Below are 17,014 nucleotides of genomic sequence, written 5' to 3'. Positions count from 1 at the left end.
TAGTCAAGTGTGCCAAAATTTTATTGAAATCGGTTCAGATTTAGATATATCTCCCATATATAGCTTTCGCCCGATTTACACCCATATGACCACAGTGGCCAATTTTTAACTCCGATTTAGTTGAAATTTTGCACAGGGAGTAGAATTAGCATTGTAGCTATGCGTGCCAATTTTGGATGAAATCGGTTCAGATTTAGATATAGCTCCCATATATATGTTTTTCTGATTTCGACCAAAATGGTCAAAATACCAACATTTTCCTTGTAAAATCGCCACTGCTTAGTCGAAAAGTTGTAAAAATGACTCTAATTTTCCTAAACTTCTAATACATATATATCGAGCGATAAATCATAAATAAACTTTTGCGAAGTTTCCATAAAATTGCTTCAGATTTAAATGTTTTTAAATGTTAGTATTTTTTACTAACATTGTGTTCCACCATAGTGCATTAGCCGACTTAAATTTTGAGTCTATAGATTTTGTAGAAGTCTATCAAATTCTGTCCAGATCGAGTGATGTATTTGGGACAAACCCTTATATATATATAGCTCCCAACACATTTGACGAATGTGATATGGTATCGGAAATTTAGATCTACAAAGTGGTGCAGGCTATAATATAGTCGGCCCCCTCCGACTTTAGACTTTCCTTACTTGTTTATTTTTAATTTGTTCTAATATTTCGACCACCACCATTGGCCGTCTTCAGGGAAATTAAATTTTAACAGGAGATCTTGGTGTGACATGCTCGCCACTACGTTTGAGTTTAAGTATTTTCTTATATCGGCGTGAAAGCGGGATTTTTAATAAAGTTTAGAAAATTTCTCCTTAAATTATTCACACATTGTGTGTAACAATTATGTACATATAATTTTACTTATCACGCCATTTTCTTTCGTTTTGAATTTTTGAGTCGAAAATTTCAAAATTTCCTGAGGGGCTAAGCTCCCAGAGAAATTTCCTAGTTCCGCCAATGGTTTTAAGTAAAGATCGTTTTTAAAATAAAGTGTTGAAAAACATCCCTTATTTTTGAAGGCTTTTTTGCTTTGTAGTCCAGATACGTCATATAATTTACACACAAAGAAAATTTCATTAAAATTGAGCCAACGAAAAATTGTTATGAATACAACGAAACATGGTCATTAAGACAATGAAAATATACGTTAATAGTACGAAATGTTTAGTTGATTAAAGGAAATTTCATTGCAATAACAAAAAATTTCGTTATATCTATGAATTTGTTTCATTAGCTCAATTTTAATGACATCTATCGTTAATATAATGAAAACTTATCTACCAGTGTAAAGACTCCATTATATGTGAAAAATGTTTCAGAATTATTAAAGCCAAGTTGATCTCAATTCAACAAAATTTTCTTTGATTTAAAGATACCAATTTTTATACCCTACGTTACATTCCGTTTGTAACACATCGAAATATTGCTCTAAGACCCCATAAAGTATATATATTCTTGATCGTGGTGAAATTCTGAGTTGATCTGAGCATGTCCTTCCGCCCGTCTGTTGAAATCACGATAACTTCCAAACGAGACAAGCTATGGACTTGAAACTTGGCACAAGTAGTTGTTATTAATGTAGGTCGGATGGTATTGCAAATGGGCCATATCGATCCACTTTTACGTATAGCCCCCATATAAAGGGACCCCCAAATTTGGCTTGCGGGGACTCTAAGAGAAGCAAATTTCATCCGATCCGGCTGAAATTTGGTACATGGTGTCAGCATATGATCTCTAATAGCCATGCAAAAATTGGTCCACATCGGTCCATAATTATATATAGCCCCCATATAAACCGATCCCCCGATTTGGCTTGCGGAGCCTCTAAAAGAAGCAAATTTCATCCGATCCGGCTGAAATTTGATACATGGTGTTAGTATATGGCCTCTAATGACCATAAAAAAATGATCCGCATCGGTCCATAATTATATAAAGCCTCTTGGAAGACCAAAATTCATCTGATTCAGTTGAGATTTGGTACGTGGTGTTAATATATGGCCTCAAACACCCATGCAAAAATTGGTCGAAATCGGTTCACAATTATATATAGCCCCCATATAAACCGCTCACCAGATTTGACCTCCGGAGCCCCTTGGAAGAGGAAAATTCATCCGATTCGGTTGAAATTTGGTACGTGATGTTAGTATATGTTATCCAACAACCACGCAGGAATTGGTTCCTCCGGTGCCTTTTAGAGAAGCAAAATTCATCCGATCTTGTTGAAATTTGGTACGTGGTGGTAGTATATGATATTTAACAGCCATGGCAAAAGTGGTCCATATCAGTCCATAATCATATATAGCCCACATATAAACCGATCCCCAGCTTTGGTTTTGGAGCCTCTTGGAGGAACAAAATTCATCCGATCTGGTTGAAATTTGGTACATTGTGCTAGTATATAGTCCTTGGGAGCCACCGTGGTGCAATGGTTAGCATGCCCGCCTTGCATACACAAGGTCGTGGGTTCGATTCCTGCTACGACCGAACACCAAAAAGTTTTTCAGCGGTGGATTATCCCACCTCAGTAATGCTGGTGACATTTCTGAGGGTTTCAAAGCTCTCTAAGTGGTTTCACTGGAATGTGGAACGCCGTTCGGATTCGGCTATAAAAAGGAGGTCCCTTGTCATTGAGCTTAACATGGAATCGGGCAGCACTCAATGATAAGAGAGAAGTTCACCACTGTGTTATCACAATGGACTGAATAGTCTAAGTGAGCCTGATACATCGGGCTGCCACATTACCTAACCTAACCTAACCTATGTCCGTTCGTCTGTTGAAATCACGCTAACTTCCGAACGAAACAAGCTATCGACTTGAAACTGGGCACAAGTAGTTGTTATTGATGTAGGTCGGATGGTATTGCAAATGGGCCATATCGGTCCACTTTTACGTATAGCCCCCATATAAACGGACCCCCAAATTTGGCTTTCGGGGACTCTAAGAGAAGCAAATTTCATCCGATCCGGCTGAAATTTGGTACATGGTGTCAGTATATGATCTCTAATAGCCATGCAAAAATTGGTCCACATCGGTCCATAATTATATATAGCCCCCATATAAATCGATCCCCCGATTTGGCCTGCGGAGCCTCTAAGAGAAGCAAATTTCATCCGATCCGGCTGAAATTTGATTCATGGTGTTAGTATATGGTCTCTAATGACCATAAAAAAATGGTCCACATCGGTCCATAATTATATATAGCCCCCATATAAACCCATAAACAGATTCGACCTTCGGAGCCTCTTGAAAGACCAAAATTCATCTGATTCAGTTGAGATTTGGTACGTAGTGTTAATATATGGCCTCAAACACCCATGCAAAAATTGGTCGAAAACGGTTCATAATTATATATAGCCCCCATATAAACCGATCCCCAGATTTGACCTCCGGAGCACCTTGGAAGAGGAAAATTCATCCGATTCGGTTGAAATTTGATACGTGATGTTAGTATATGTTATCAAACATCCACGCAGGAATTGGTTCATATCAGTCCATAATTATATATAGCCCCCATATAAACCGATCCCCAGATTTGACCTACGGTGCCTTTTGGAGAAGCAAAAATTCATCCGATCTGGTTGAAATTTGGTACGTGGTGGTAGTATATGATATTTAACAGCCATGCCAAAAGTGGTCCATATCAGTCCATAATCATATATAGTCCCCATATAAACCGATCCCGAGATTTGGTTTTGGAGGAACAAATTTCATCTGAGTCCGTTGAAATTTAGTACATTGTGCTAGTATATAGCCGTTAACAACCATGCCTAACTAGGTCCATATCGGTCGTTAGTTATATATAGCCCTCAGATAAATCGATCCCCAATCACACAAAAATTGGACCATATCAAGTTCATAATTGTATGTTGCACCCATATAAGAGACCCCCATATTTCAATTGTGGCTCTCTACGATGTTAAGAAGTGTTAAGATATCACAACCCAAGTAATTCGATTGTGGATGACAGTCTTTCGTAGAAGTTTTTACGCAATCCATAGTGGAGGGTACATAAGATTCGGCCTGGCCGAACTTACGGCAGTATATATTTGTTATTTCTAACCACTTAATTTTAAGGACAAAACGACTTCATTAAAAAGTTTATCGACTTTTGGACAAAGAAAAAAAAAACTTTATATCAGAGTAATGCGTCTTCTATGTTAAACAAAATTATCATTCACATTTTAAGGACATGAAATCTTGGGCATCACGACAATATTATTTTCAGTGAATGAATTCAGATTTCATGGCAAATGTATAGTAAACAATATTATATATCTCTCGTAATAGTATAGCTGTTGAATACTTTTTATATTGTATTTTCTGATAATATACATCATAAGTAGCATAACTTATAACGTAAATAAATCAGAAAATACAAATAGTAAAAAAATCTTTAAACTTACTCTTATATTAATTACAAGATTAAACAAGATTAAAATGCAATAACAATGACAATACAACATTATGTACGAAAGTTCAATTGAAACTGTTTTGAAATTGGAATTGGAATTAGAAGCTGGATAGTCATTTCCCAAAATAGTACTGAATAATTGTAGTCAACCATATCAATAAATTAAATTGCAATCTCTAAAATATACAATGGATTCGGATAATTATACCGAAAAAAATGAACCATTAGAAATCACTTTTTTTTAATGAAAACAGGACACGTCATAGCAGATATAGTAAATACAAATCCATTATTTTTCCCTTAGATGAATTTATTAAATTACATTTTGTACAATTAGGGTTTTCTGTAAGTTTTGTTATTTTATGGATAAAAGAAAAATAGGCAATATTTTATAGCTTCCTTCGCTAAGAGCGAAAACACAAACTGAAAATGTGAATAGCGTTTATGATTCTGAAATTGCAAAATTCTATTACATGCAATTTTGTTTTTGTCGATTTCGTTCCGATAATTTCGATGACAAAAATGCACTGGAAGTCTTATTGTGGAAAATTTCGATAAAATCATGAACATGTTCGATCCATGTGTCGGTTCTCCAAAAGCTAGACATTGCATCGAAATAAGGATAGATACGAAACGAAGCCTCAAGAGATAGGTGTCCAAATTACATGTTATTAAAAAAAACAATTTTCGGTTTATCTGAAAATCTTTTTTTTAATTGTTTATCACTTGACATGCAATGTACATAATATTAAGGACAAAGTACTTTAAATTTGCTTCCATTTTTTATCATAAAATTTAGGACCCAAATTTTAGAAACTTGCTTCCCTCGTTAAAGTCGTGTGCTCTAACAGAAAATACTTTATATGAATGGGGGATTTCGTTTGGGGTTGGCATCTAGACAAAAATCCGCTACATTATTTTTCGATATTTGGTCGGGGAGAGGGACCACCCCTTTGCCCGACTTTTTTTTTTTAAGTACAGTGAAAACAAAACTAAACTCCCCCGACTGAAATTTTACGGAGAAATTAGTGAGGTTATGATATTTATATCAGGTTCCTAATTTTTTAATAAAAATAAAAGGGCATAGGGAGACATTCGCTTCTCTTAAGTACATACAGAGAAACAATTAAACTTTACCGAGTTACTTGAAATTTACAGAGGACTGGGGAGAGGTTACGATATTAATAGTTGATACCTGATTTTGTGATATTTGGACGGAAGAGAGGCCGCCCCTTTAGGCTTATAATTTGCTTGACATTTTCTGGGACGTTTACAAAAGATACGCTACATCACTTTTCGATATTTGGTCGGGGAGGAAGTCCTCCTCTAAAACTGCAAAAAAAAAAAACAAAAATTCTTAAGTTTTCTTGAAATTTACAAAAGCAGTGGGGGTAGGCTATGAACGAAGAGGCAACCTTCCTTGCCCCACACTTGAAGGAAAGTTTCAAGAAATTTCACTACGGTGTTTGTCGATATTGTATCGGGGAAAATGACGTCCCTTTTAAACAATAGAGCAAAATTTAAACATCGCCGATCTACTTGAAATTTACAGGGAATGTGGGAGGAGGTGATTAAATTTATACATGATTTTGAAATTAGTATATGATTTTTTGATATCTGGTTGGGGAAGGGGAAAATTGAAATAAATTTTGTCGATTTACTTCGATAGAATTTGTAGGGATCATTGAATTGTTGTGAAATTAATATAGGGTACGTGATAGTCCGATATCAGGTCGGAGTGGAGCGAAGGTGGGGAGAGGGTTCCCTTTGTCCGTTTTTTCTTAAATTGAAAGTAGAGGGTTGTCCGTAAATGGGAACTCGGTACATAATTTTATGATTTTTTCACAGGCTTCTGCCAGACTTCTTTTTAGTAAAGAACTTAAATTTACATGACATTGGCAGCCAACGTAGAGGGTGCATCGTTTTCCAACATTTTAGCAAATGTTAATGTGGTAAAAATTTTTACTACTTTTGCTTTTTCCGACTTATTGAATGGGAAATTCACAAGAAATATAGAAGATTGTCCAACTACTTGAATACAGAACATTATTTAAAAATTTTGGAGGAAAGGGTACACCCCCTCCTCGACATTTTTTAAAACGAACCGTTTTACATATGCATATCCGCCGTATTTGTACCTATAAACGAAAAAGCAAGTAGTCCGATTTGTTTGAAAGAATTCAAATCTTTTCGAATTTGTTTTCAGCACGAAGGATATGGTTGAGTGAGTTAACGCAAAATGTTCCTACAAATACGCTTCGGAAGGCGCAGCGAAGCGGGCCGGGTTACGCTAGTACATATACTAAAAATAATACTTTTTCGTGAGGCCAAATTCCAAATTTTGTCTTAGCATAGACGCATTTCTCTGATATAAAGTTTTTTTTACTTGTCCAAAAGTCGATAAACTTTTCAATGAAAGAAAATGTCATTTTACTAACATGGTTGCCACAGTTGGTAGAATTCTACCAAAAATGGTAGATTTTTTACTGTTTGGTAGATTGGTTGTACTGTTGATGTGTTTTCTATTGAAATAAAATGTTTTCCATAGAAATAAAATTTTGACCAAATTTTCTATTGAAATAAAATTTTGGCATATTTTTCTATAGTAAAAACAAGTAAGGAAAGTCTAAAGTCGGGCGGGGCCGACTATATTATACCCTGCACCACTTAGTAGATCTAAATTTTCGATACCATTCGTCAAACGTGTTGGGGGCTATACATAAAAGGTTTGTCCCAAATACATACATTTAAATATCACTCGATCTGGACAGAATTTGATAGACTTCTACAAAATCTATAGACTCTATAGACTCAAAAATTATGTCGGCTAATGCGCTAGGGTGGAACACAATGTTAGTAAAATAATATGGGAGAATATTTAAATCTGAAGCAATTTTAAGGAAACTTCGTAAAAGTTTATTTATGATTTATCGCTCGATATATATGTATTAGAAGCTTAGGAAAATTTGAGTCAGTTTTACAACTTTTCGACTAAGCAATGGCGATTTTACAAGGAAAATTTTGGTATTTTGACCATTTTTGTCGAAATCAAAAAAACATATATATGGGCGCATAGCTACAATGCTAATTCTACTCCCTGTGCAAAATTTCAACTAAATCGGAGTTAAAAAGTGGCCTCTGTAGTCATATGAGTGTAAATCGGGCGAAAGCTATATATGGGAGCTATATCTAAATCTGAACCGATTTCAACCAAATTTGGCACGCATAGCTACAATGCTAATTCTGCTCCCTGTGCAAAATTTCAACTAAATCGGAGCAAAAAATTGGCCTCTGTGGGCAAATGAGTGTAAATCGGGCGAAAGCTACATATGGGAGCTATATCTAAATCTGAACCGATTTTGCTGATATTTTGCAAGTTTTTCGAGACTCATAAAATATTCGGATGTACGGAATTTGAGGAAGATCGGTTGATATACACACCAATTATGACCAGATCGGTGAAAAATATATATGGCAGCTATATCTAAATCTGAACCGATTTTTTCCAAAATCAATAGGGATCGTCTTTGAGCCGAAACAGGACCCTATACCAAATTTTAGGACAATCGGACTAAAACTGCGAGCTGTACTTTGCACACAAAAATACATCAATAGACAGACAGACAGACAGACAGACAGACAGACAGACGGACATCGCTAAATCGACTCAGAATTTAATTCTAAGCCGATCCGTATACTAAAAGGTTGGTCTATGATTACTCCTTCTTGGCGTTACATACAAATGCACAAACTTATTATACCCTGTACCACAGTAGTGGTGAAGGGTATAAAAATAATGACACCCTGTTTACTAAGGAAAAAAGAAAAAATCTTCAAAATCATTGAAATCGTTTTTAAATTTTGTTGATTTTTTGCATACTGACTGCAAAGCTAAAAAGCGATTAAAAATAGGAACACTTTATTTTTACTTGAAACAAATCACAAAGGCATGCTTTTTCTCCGTTTTACTTCCCGGTTATAGGTTAGGTTAGGTGGCAGCCCGATGTATCAGGCTCACTTAGACTATTCAGTCCATTGTGATACCACATTGGTGAACTTCTCTCTTATCACTGAGTGCTGCCCGATTCCATGTTAAGCTCAATGACAAGGGACCTCCTGTTTTTATAGCCGAGTCCGAAAGGCGTTCCACATTGCAGTGAAACCACTTAGAGAAGTTTTGAGACCCTCAGAAATGTCACCAGCATTACTGAGGTTGGATAATCCACTGCTGAAAAACTTTTTGGTGTTCGGTCGAAGCAGGAATCGAACCCACGACCTTGTATATGCAAGGCGGGCATGCTAACCATTGCACCACGGTGGCTCCCGGTTTTACTTCTAGAAGCAAAAATTCCCATTTTTACTTCTCGTGCTCATATGAGTAATGCGGGTAAAAATTTATAGACTATAAATTTCAAATCATATGAAAGGCGCTATTTCATTGGATTTTCTTGCACGCTAAAGGTGGGTATTAAGTTCGAGTTTATCCGCTAAACTGAAAACTAAATCAGTAAAAAAGGCATACCGTTATGCATATTTCGTGGAAATTTTATTATAACTTGATGGGGAATAGCCCAAAGCAAATTTTCACAAAGTTTGTATTCCTTAAAATTGATTATTAAAGAAAAGCAATCGTGAAACTCGAACTTAATACCAACCTTAAGACACGATATTTAAGATTCCTCTAAAACTCAAACTAAAAATTTGTAGTTTCCATGTAGAGACATTTATTAGACAAAATTTTTATTTTTCATTTTCACTAAAGAAAATTTCGTAGTTTGAAAGACAAAATTGGAGTTTGCATAGAATTAAATTGGCTTTGGGGAAATAAAGAATTCACTTTTTTTTGAGTGTACCTTTTTTTTAGAAAAATGCCAGAGTGCTATTTTTTGGAAGAAAAAATTGTTAAAATTTTTTGAAATGTGTTGATTTTGCTGCAAATAAAATTAAATTAAAAAATAATACTTCTGCGTGTAGCAAAATTTTGTTCTTGCTTTTACCAAATTTATTATTGGAAAAGATAAATTATTTTTGCATTGTATGTATTATTTTTTAGCAATGATGGCACCTGCTACTCTCCACATTCCAAACATTGTGCCCTTTTCGTATAACTCAACTTGTAAAACATAGCTGACACTAGGTACAACCGGTGGAAGAAAATCATTGGATACTGTAAAATTATCACTTCTGAATAAAATGTTCTGAAAAAAATTTAAAGTATTTTGGTATTAAGAACAAAATACAAAAACTAAATACAATGGAAATAAACTCACCGCTTTGACAGGACATGACTTGGGTAAATTGGACGTTCTAAAAAACTCCTTGAGAATATGTTGAAGGAATTTATTGGACGACAACCGTTTAAAAGCTGAGCAACCACTCATTTTTAAATCCACTAAATGTATGATTTGTTTCGATTTTATTGGTGTGATATCAATCCAAATTCGTACTTGGAAGGATCTATCCAGATTTCGGGAGAACATCATCCGAATATTGATGCCATAACGATTTTCGGGAAATTTCACAAATTCACATTCGATTATTTTAATACGTTCAGTGTATTTAGCGCAGGTGACATTGTGAACCTCAATATTGAATGGACGTTCACTACACTGTAAATAAATTAAAAAACAGATATGTTTTATTTTTATTTTGCTTGAGTAAAATACTGTCTTCCAGCCAAATGTGGAAAAAATTTAGTTTACTTTTACAAAGTCCTATGCCCTATAAACGAAAATTCCATGAAAATCTAAGGTACGGTAACCGACGATTTCCATTGGTTCAATTTTAATGATAAATTTTGAGCATCCTGAACACTTATCCTATGCACCTGAAATTAGCTACCCAGCAAAAGAAATTGGAAGTTGTTCCATAAACATTTCTTTTAAAGCCCATCCCAAAATCCTCCATCGAGTTTTTTCAACTTCCGATGCAGTCCTTTTGGACAAATCCACAAACATTTCTTCTACAGGGGATCGTGGGATCCCCCAATAATTGTTTTCCACTTCCGATGCAGTGCTTTTGGACAAGTGCACAAGCATTTCTTCTAAAGCGCATCTTGGGATCCCCCAATGATTTTTTTCTACTTCCGATGCAGTCCTTGTAGACAAGTATTAGAAAGAACGCAATCAGGCTATTTTAAGTGCAAATTTTTTACAATTAAATTTTCCAAAAAAAACTAATAAAAAAACTAAAAAAATAGAAATTAATAAAAAAGTAAAAAAATAATAATAAAAAAAAATAAATTTCATGCCCGCTGGGATTTGAACCTGTGCCGTTTGACTTTTTCGCTTCCATGGAAGTTCTTTTGAGAAGATTTTGCAAATTACGAGAATTTTTAATTTTTTTGTTGGTTTTTAATGGAAAAAATATATTTATACGAAAATATATGCCGAAAATAAAAAATAAAAACGATGGATGACATAATGCGTTTCTTTTTTTTCGTTCATACTAATAAAGAACATATCGAGAAGCAATTATAATGTTATTCCTTGGTGTCGTATTACGATCATATCACAAACATTTGAATTGACCTTTCGACGCTTTATGTTCAATGGCGTTTGTGGCTGAGTGTGCTAAGGCGTTCTGTTATGGTGCCAGCAAACCCAGGTTTAACCCCTGGTCGGAGCGAAAAAGTTTTTCAAATTGTAAAAATTAGATAACAGGAAAATAATTGTGTAATAAAATTATTTCCTATTGTAAAAAAAAAAATAAAAAATATATGGATGAAAAAAAGGAAATTGGTTGAAAAAAATTGTTTTTTTTCGCTTTTTAATTTCTTCATTCAAATTAACTTCCAGAGCACAACTTCTAAAGCAATGCAAAGGATTCAAAAAGGGAGTACTTCCGTCCTATGACAAGCCCATGTAAAATTCATTGGAGATGATCCAAGTTTGCACTACTTCCGGATCACAGATCGGGGATCCAAACTACTTCTTTGGAAGCTCTTTTTTTGCTGGGTACTTGATGTCATTATTCATTCTGAAGTAATCACATATGGATTGGTCCATATCGGACCAAAGTTAGAGGTAGGCCCCATATAGACCGATTCCAGATTTGGATAATTGATATATGGTCTCTAACAACCATGCAAAAATTTGGTCACATCGGTCCATAATTATATATAGCCCCTAATATAAACCGATTCCCAGATTTAACCTCCGCAGTCTCATGGGTGACCAAACATCATCCGATTCGGTTGAAATTTACGTGGTGTTAGTATATGGTCTCTAACAAACATGCAGGAATTGGTCCACATTGGTCCATAATTATCTGTAGCCCCCATATAAACCGATCCCCAGATTTGACCTCCGGAGCCCCTTGGAAGAGCAGAATTCACCCGATCCGGTTGAAATTTGGTACGTGGTGTTAGTATATGGTCTCTAACAACCATGCAAAAATTGGTCCATAACGGTCTTAATTATATATAACCCCAATTTAAACCGATCCCCAGATTTGACCTCCGGAGCAAAATCCATCCGATCCGGTAGAAATTTGGTACATTGCGCTAGTATATGGCCGCTAATAACAATGCCAATATTGGTCCATATCAGACTATAGTTTTTTTATAGCCGATCCCCAAAAATAATCTACCGAAAATTTATTTCTATAGAAAATTTTGTCAACATTTTATTTATATAGACAATTTTGTCACAATATTTATTTCTATACAAAATTTTATTTATATAGAAAATTTTGTCAAGATTTTAATTCTCTAGAAAATTTAGTCAAAAATGTATTGTTATAGAAAATTTTGTCAAAATTTTATTGTCATAGAACATTTTTGTCAAAATTTTATTTCTATAGAAATTTTGTCAAAATTTTATTTCAATAAAAATATTGTCAAAATTTTATTTCTATAGGAAATTTTGTCAAAATTTTATTTCTATAGAAAATTTTGTCATAATTTTATTGTCATAGAAAATTTTGTCAAAATTTTATTTCTGTAGAATTTTTTTTCAAAATTTCATTTCTATAGAAAATTTTATCAAAATTGTATAGCTATAGAAAAATTTTGTCAAGATTTTATTTCTATAGAAAATTTTGTCAAGATTTTATTTCTATGGAAAATTTTGTCAAAATTTTATTTATATATAAAATTTTGTCGAAATTTTATTTCTATAGAAAATTTTGTAAAAATTTTATTGTTATAGAAAATTTAGTAAAAATTTTATTTCTATAGAAAATTTTGTAAAAATTTTATTTCTATAGAAAATTTTGTCAAAATTTAATTGTTATAGAAAATTTTGTAAAGATATTATTTCTATAGAAAATTTTGTCGTAATATTTATTTCTATACAAAATTTTGTCAACATTTTATTTATGTAGAAAATTTTGTCAAAATTTTATTTATATAGAAAATTTTGTTAAAATTTTATTTATGTAGAAAATTTTGTCAAAATTTTATTTCTCTAGAAAATGTTGTCAAAATTTTATTTCTATATAAATTTTGTCAAAATTTTATTTCTATTGAAAATGTTGTCAAAATTTTATTTCTATAGAAAATTTTGTCGAAATTTTATTTCTATAGAAAATTTTGTAAAAATTTTATTTCTATAGAAAATTTTGTAAAAATTTTATTTCTATAGAAAATTTTGTAAAAATTTTATTTCTATAGAAAATTTTGTAAAAATTTTATTTCTATAGAAAATTTCGTCAAAATTTTATTTCTATAGAAAATTTTGTCAAAATTTTATTTATATAGAAAATTTTGTTAAAATTTTATTTATGTAGAAAATTTTGTCAATATTTTATTTCTCTAGAAAATTTTGTCAAGATTTTATTTCTCTAGAAAATTTTGTCAAAATTTTATTTCTCTAGAAAATGTTGTCAAAATTTTATTTCTATAGAAATTTTGTCAAAATTTTATTTCTGTAGAAATTTTGTCAACATTTTATTTCTATAGAAATTTTTTTCAAAATTTTATTTCTATAGAAAATTTAGTAAACATTTTATTTCTATAGAAAGTTTTGTGAAAATTTTATTTCTGTAGAAAATTTAATAAAAATTTTATTTTTATAGAAAGTTTTGTGAAAATTTTATTTCTATAGAAAATTTTGTAAAAATTTTATTGTTATAGAAAATTTTGTCGAAATTTTATTTCTATAGAAAATTTTGTAAAAATTTTATTGTTATAGAAAATTTAGTAAAAATTTTATTTCTATAGAAAATTTTGTAAAAATTTTATTTCTATAGAAAATTTTGTCAAAATTTAATTGTTATAGAAAATTTTGTAAAGATATTATTTCTATAGAAAATTTTGTCGTAATATTTATTTCTATTCAAAATTTTGTCAACATTTTATTTATGTAGAAAATTTTGTCAAAATTTTATTTATATAGAAAATTTTGTTAAAATTTTATTTATGTAGAAAATTTTGTCAAAATTTTATTTCTCTAGAAAATGTTGTCAAAATTTTATTTCTATATAAATTTTGTCAAAATTTTATTTCTATTGAAAATGTTGTCAAAATTTTATTTCCATAGAAAATTTTGTCGAAATTTTATTTCTATAGAAAATTTTGTAAAAATTTTATTTCTATAGAAAATTTTGTAAAAATTTTATTTCTATAGAAAATTTTGTAAAAATTTTATTTCTATAGAAAATTTTGTAAAAATTTTATTTCTATAGAAAATTTCGTCAAAATTTTATTTCTATAGAAAATTTTGTCAAAATTTTATTTATATAGAAAATTTTGTTAAAATTTTATTTATGTAGAAAATTTTGTCAATATTTTATTTCTCTAGAAAATTTTGTCAAGATTTTATTTCTCTAGAAAATTTTGTCAAAATTTTATTTCTCTAGAAAATGTTGTCAAAATTTTATTTCTATAGAAATTTTGTCAAAATTTTATTTCTGTAGAAATTTTGTCAACATTTTATTTCTATAGAAATTTTTTTCAAAATTTTATTTCTATAGAAAATTTAGTAAACATTTTATTTCTATAGAAAGTTTTGTGAAAATTTTATTTCTGTAGAAAATTTAATAAAAATTTTATTTTTATAGAAAGTTTTGTGAAAATTTTATTTCTATAGAAAATTTTGTAAAAATTTTATTGTTATAGAAAATTTTGTCGAAATTTTATTTCTATAGAAAATTTTGTAAAAATTTTATTTCTATAGAAAATTTGTAAAAATTTTAATTCTATAGAAAATTTCGTCAAAATTTTATTTCTATACAAAATTTCGTCAAAATTTTATTTCTATACAAAATTTTGTCAATATTTTATTTATATAGAAATTTTTTTTAAAATTTTATTTATGTAGAAAATTTTGTCAATATTTTATTTCTCTAGAAAATTTTGTCAAGATTTTATTTCTCTAGAAAATTTTGTCAAAATTTTATTTCTCTAGAAAATGTTGTCAAAATTTTATTTCTATAGAAATTTTGTCAAAATTTTATTTCTATAGAAATTTTGTCAAAATTTTATTTCTAAAGAAATTTTTTTCAAAATTTTATTTCTATAGAAAATTTAGTAAACATTTTATTTCTGTAGAAAATTTTGTAAAAATTTTATTTTTATAGAAAATTTTATCAAAATTTTATTTCTATAGAAAGTTTTGTGAAAATTTTATTTCTATAGAAAATTTTGTCAAAATTTTATTTCTATAGAAATTTTTTTTAAAATTTTATTTCTATAGAAAAGTTTATCAAAATTTTATTGTTATAGAAAATTTTATTTCTATAGAAAATTCTGTAAAAATTTTATTTCTATAGAAAATTTAATAAAAATTTTATTTCTATAGAAAGTTTTGTGAAAATTTTATTTCTATAGAAAATTTTGTAAAAATTTTATTTCTATAGAAAATTTAATAAAAATTTTATTTCTATAGAAAGTTTTGTGAAAATTTTATTTCTTATTTTTTTATTTTGTAAAAATTTTATTGTTATAGAAAATTTTGTCGAAATTTTATTTCTATAGAAAATTTTGTAAAAATTTTATTTCTATAGAAAATTTTGTCAAAATTTTATTTCTATAGAAAATTTTGTCAAAATTTTATTGTTATAGAAAATTTTGTCAAAATTTTATTTCTATAGACAATTTTGTCAAAATTTTATTTCTATAGAAAATTTTGTCAAAATTTTATTGTTATAGAAAATTTATTTTTCCTTTGTTTAATATATACCCCGTAAGGACTAACTTACAATTGAGAAGACGGTGTTAAGAAGTTTTAAGATACCTTTTCATCGGCAAGTGTTACCGCAATCCAAGTAATTCGATTGTGTCATTGGTACAAGTTTCTATGCAATCCATGGTGGAGGGTACATAAGATTCGTCCTGGCCGAACTTATGGCCGTATATACTTGTTTCTACTTCCGTTGAAGTTATTTGGAGCCAGTCTTAGAAAATACGCTAATAGACCGTTTAAAGTCAAAAGCAAAAAAGAATAGAAAATTAATTAAAAATTAAAAAGAAAAATCACCACCGAGGGGATTTGGACTTGTGTCAGTTGACTTTTTCACTTCCAATGAAGTTAATTTGAGAAGGTTTCGCAAATCACGACAGTTTTAATTTTTTATCGTGTTTAAATGAAAAATATATTTATTCAAAAATATACGGCGAAAATAATATCCATCTTTTGAAAAAATGTTTGTTAAAAAAATTTACCGCTGGGAGAGATTTGAACCTGTGTTGATTTTTTCATTCATACTAATAAAGAACATCTCGAGAAGGTTGAACCCACGGTCGGAGCGAAAGTTTTTAAAATTGTAAAAATTACATAGTTAGAAAATAAAAATGGTGAACCTTTTTTTTTTTGTTTTTTTATTTTTATTTTTTATTCATCCGAGATGCAACTTTTAAAGCAATGCCAAGAATCCGAAAACGGAGTATTAAGTTTGCACTACTTCCGGACATCCAAACTACTTTTTTCGAAGCTCTTTTTTTGTTGGGTAATCAAACAAAACTCGGCTTAATTCAGCCATGATTAGACTTTGCCCCCATATAGACCTATACCCATATTTAACTAAAGAATTTGTTTCAATACGTTTTAGTTTAATTCGTTCTAAGATGTCCGTCCATAACAAGATGTAGTAATGCGATTATTATATACGCAATCCATGTCGGTGGATAAATAAATTTCGGCCTTTTATATTTTCAACTAATATGAATTTTTGGGTAATTATTCCCCACTCCTAATGTATTCTTATTCGTAGATTGATTTGTGGCATAAAATGCAAACACAACAAGTTTGCATCTGACGATGTCATTGAATTGATACTCTCTGGCCAGAAAACTTCCTTACCAATAAATATTTATTACAATACAAAAAAAAAATAAGGAAATTAATAATTGACATTTTCTTACCTTAATAAATACCATAGAATTTAAGACAAATAAAATGTAAAAATATTTACGAACCATTTTGTTTGAATGCTTTCACAGAAACAATAAACATTATAGACGAAATGACAATTTCCAAAAAAAAAAAAATATTTAATAACTCTCATTATATTTTTAGATTTACTATTATATAATTGAGTATTTTCTATAGGGATGAGTGCTCTTAATTAAATGATGACAATACATGTAAAAAAATGAAACATTAGATAAAGGGTTCTTGCAAACGTTATTCTTTTGTTAATTTTTT

At 30.4% G+C, this 17,014-nt stretch overlaps 1 protein-coding gene across 1 annotated transcript; it reads right to left on the bottom strand.

Moving 5' to 3' along the window:
- Positions 1-9,469: 9,469 nt before the first annotated feature.
- LOC142231379 (uncharacterized) lies at positions 9,470-16,788 on the bottom strand. The gene is made up of 3 exons (XM_075301990.1): positions 16,732-16,788; positions 9,698-10,036; positions 9,470-9,625 (listed from the first exon to the last, which is right to left on the bottom strand). Exons 1-3 carry the CDS (start codon positions 16,786-16,788, stop codon positions 9,470-9,472), a joined length of 552 nt encoding a protein of 183 aa, XP_075158105.1.
- Positions 16,789-17,014: the final 226 nt, after the last annotated feature.

This window comes from Haematobia irritans, chromosome 3 (assembly GCF_050003625.1).
Source record: "Haematobia irritans isolate KBUSLIRL chromosome 3, ASM5000362v1, whole genome shotgun sequence".
Lineage (NCBI taxonomy): Eukaryota > Metazoa > Arthropoda > Insecta > Diptera > Muscidae > Haematobia > Haematobia irritans.
This window is presented reverse-complemented; position numbering and strand designations above follow the sequence as displayed.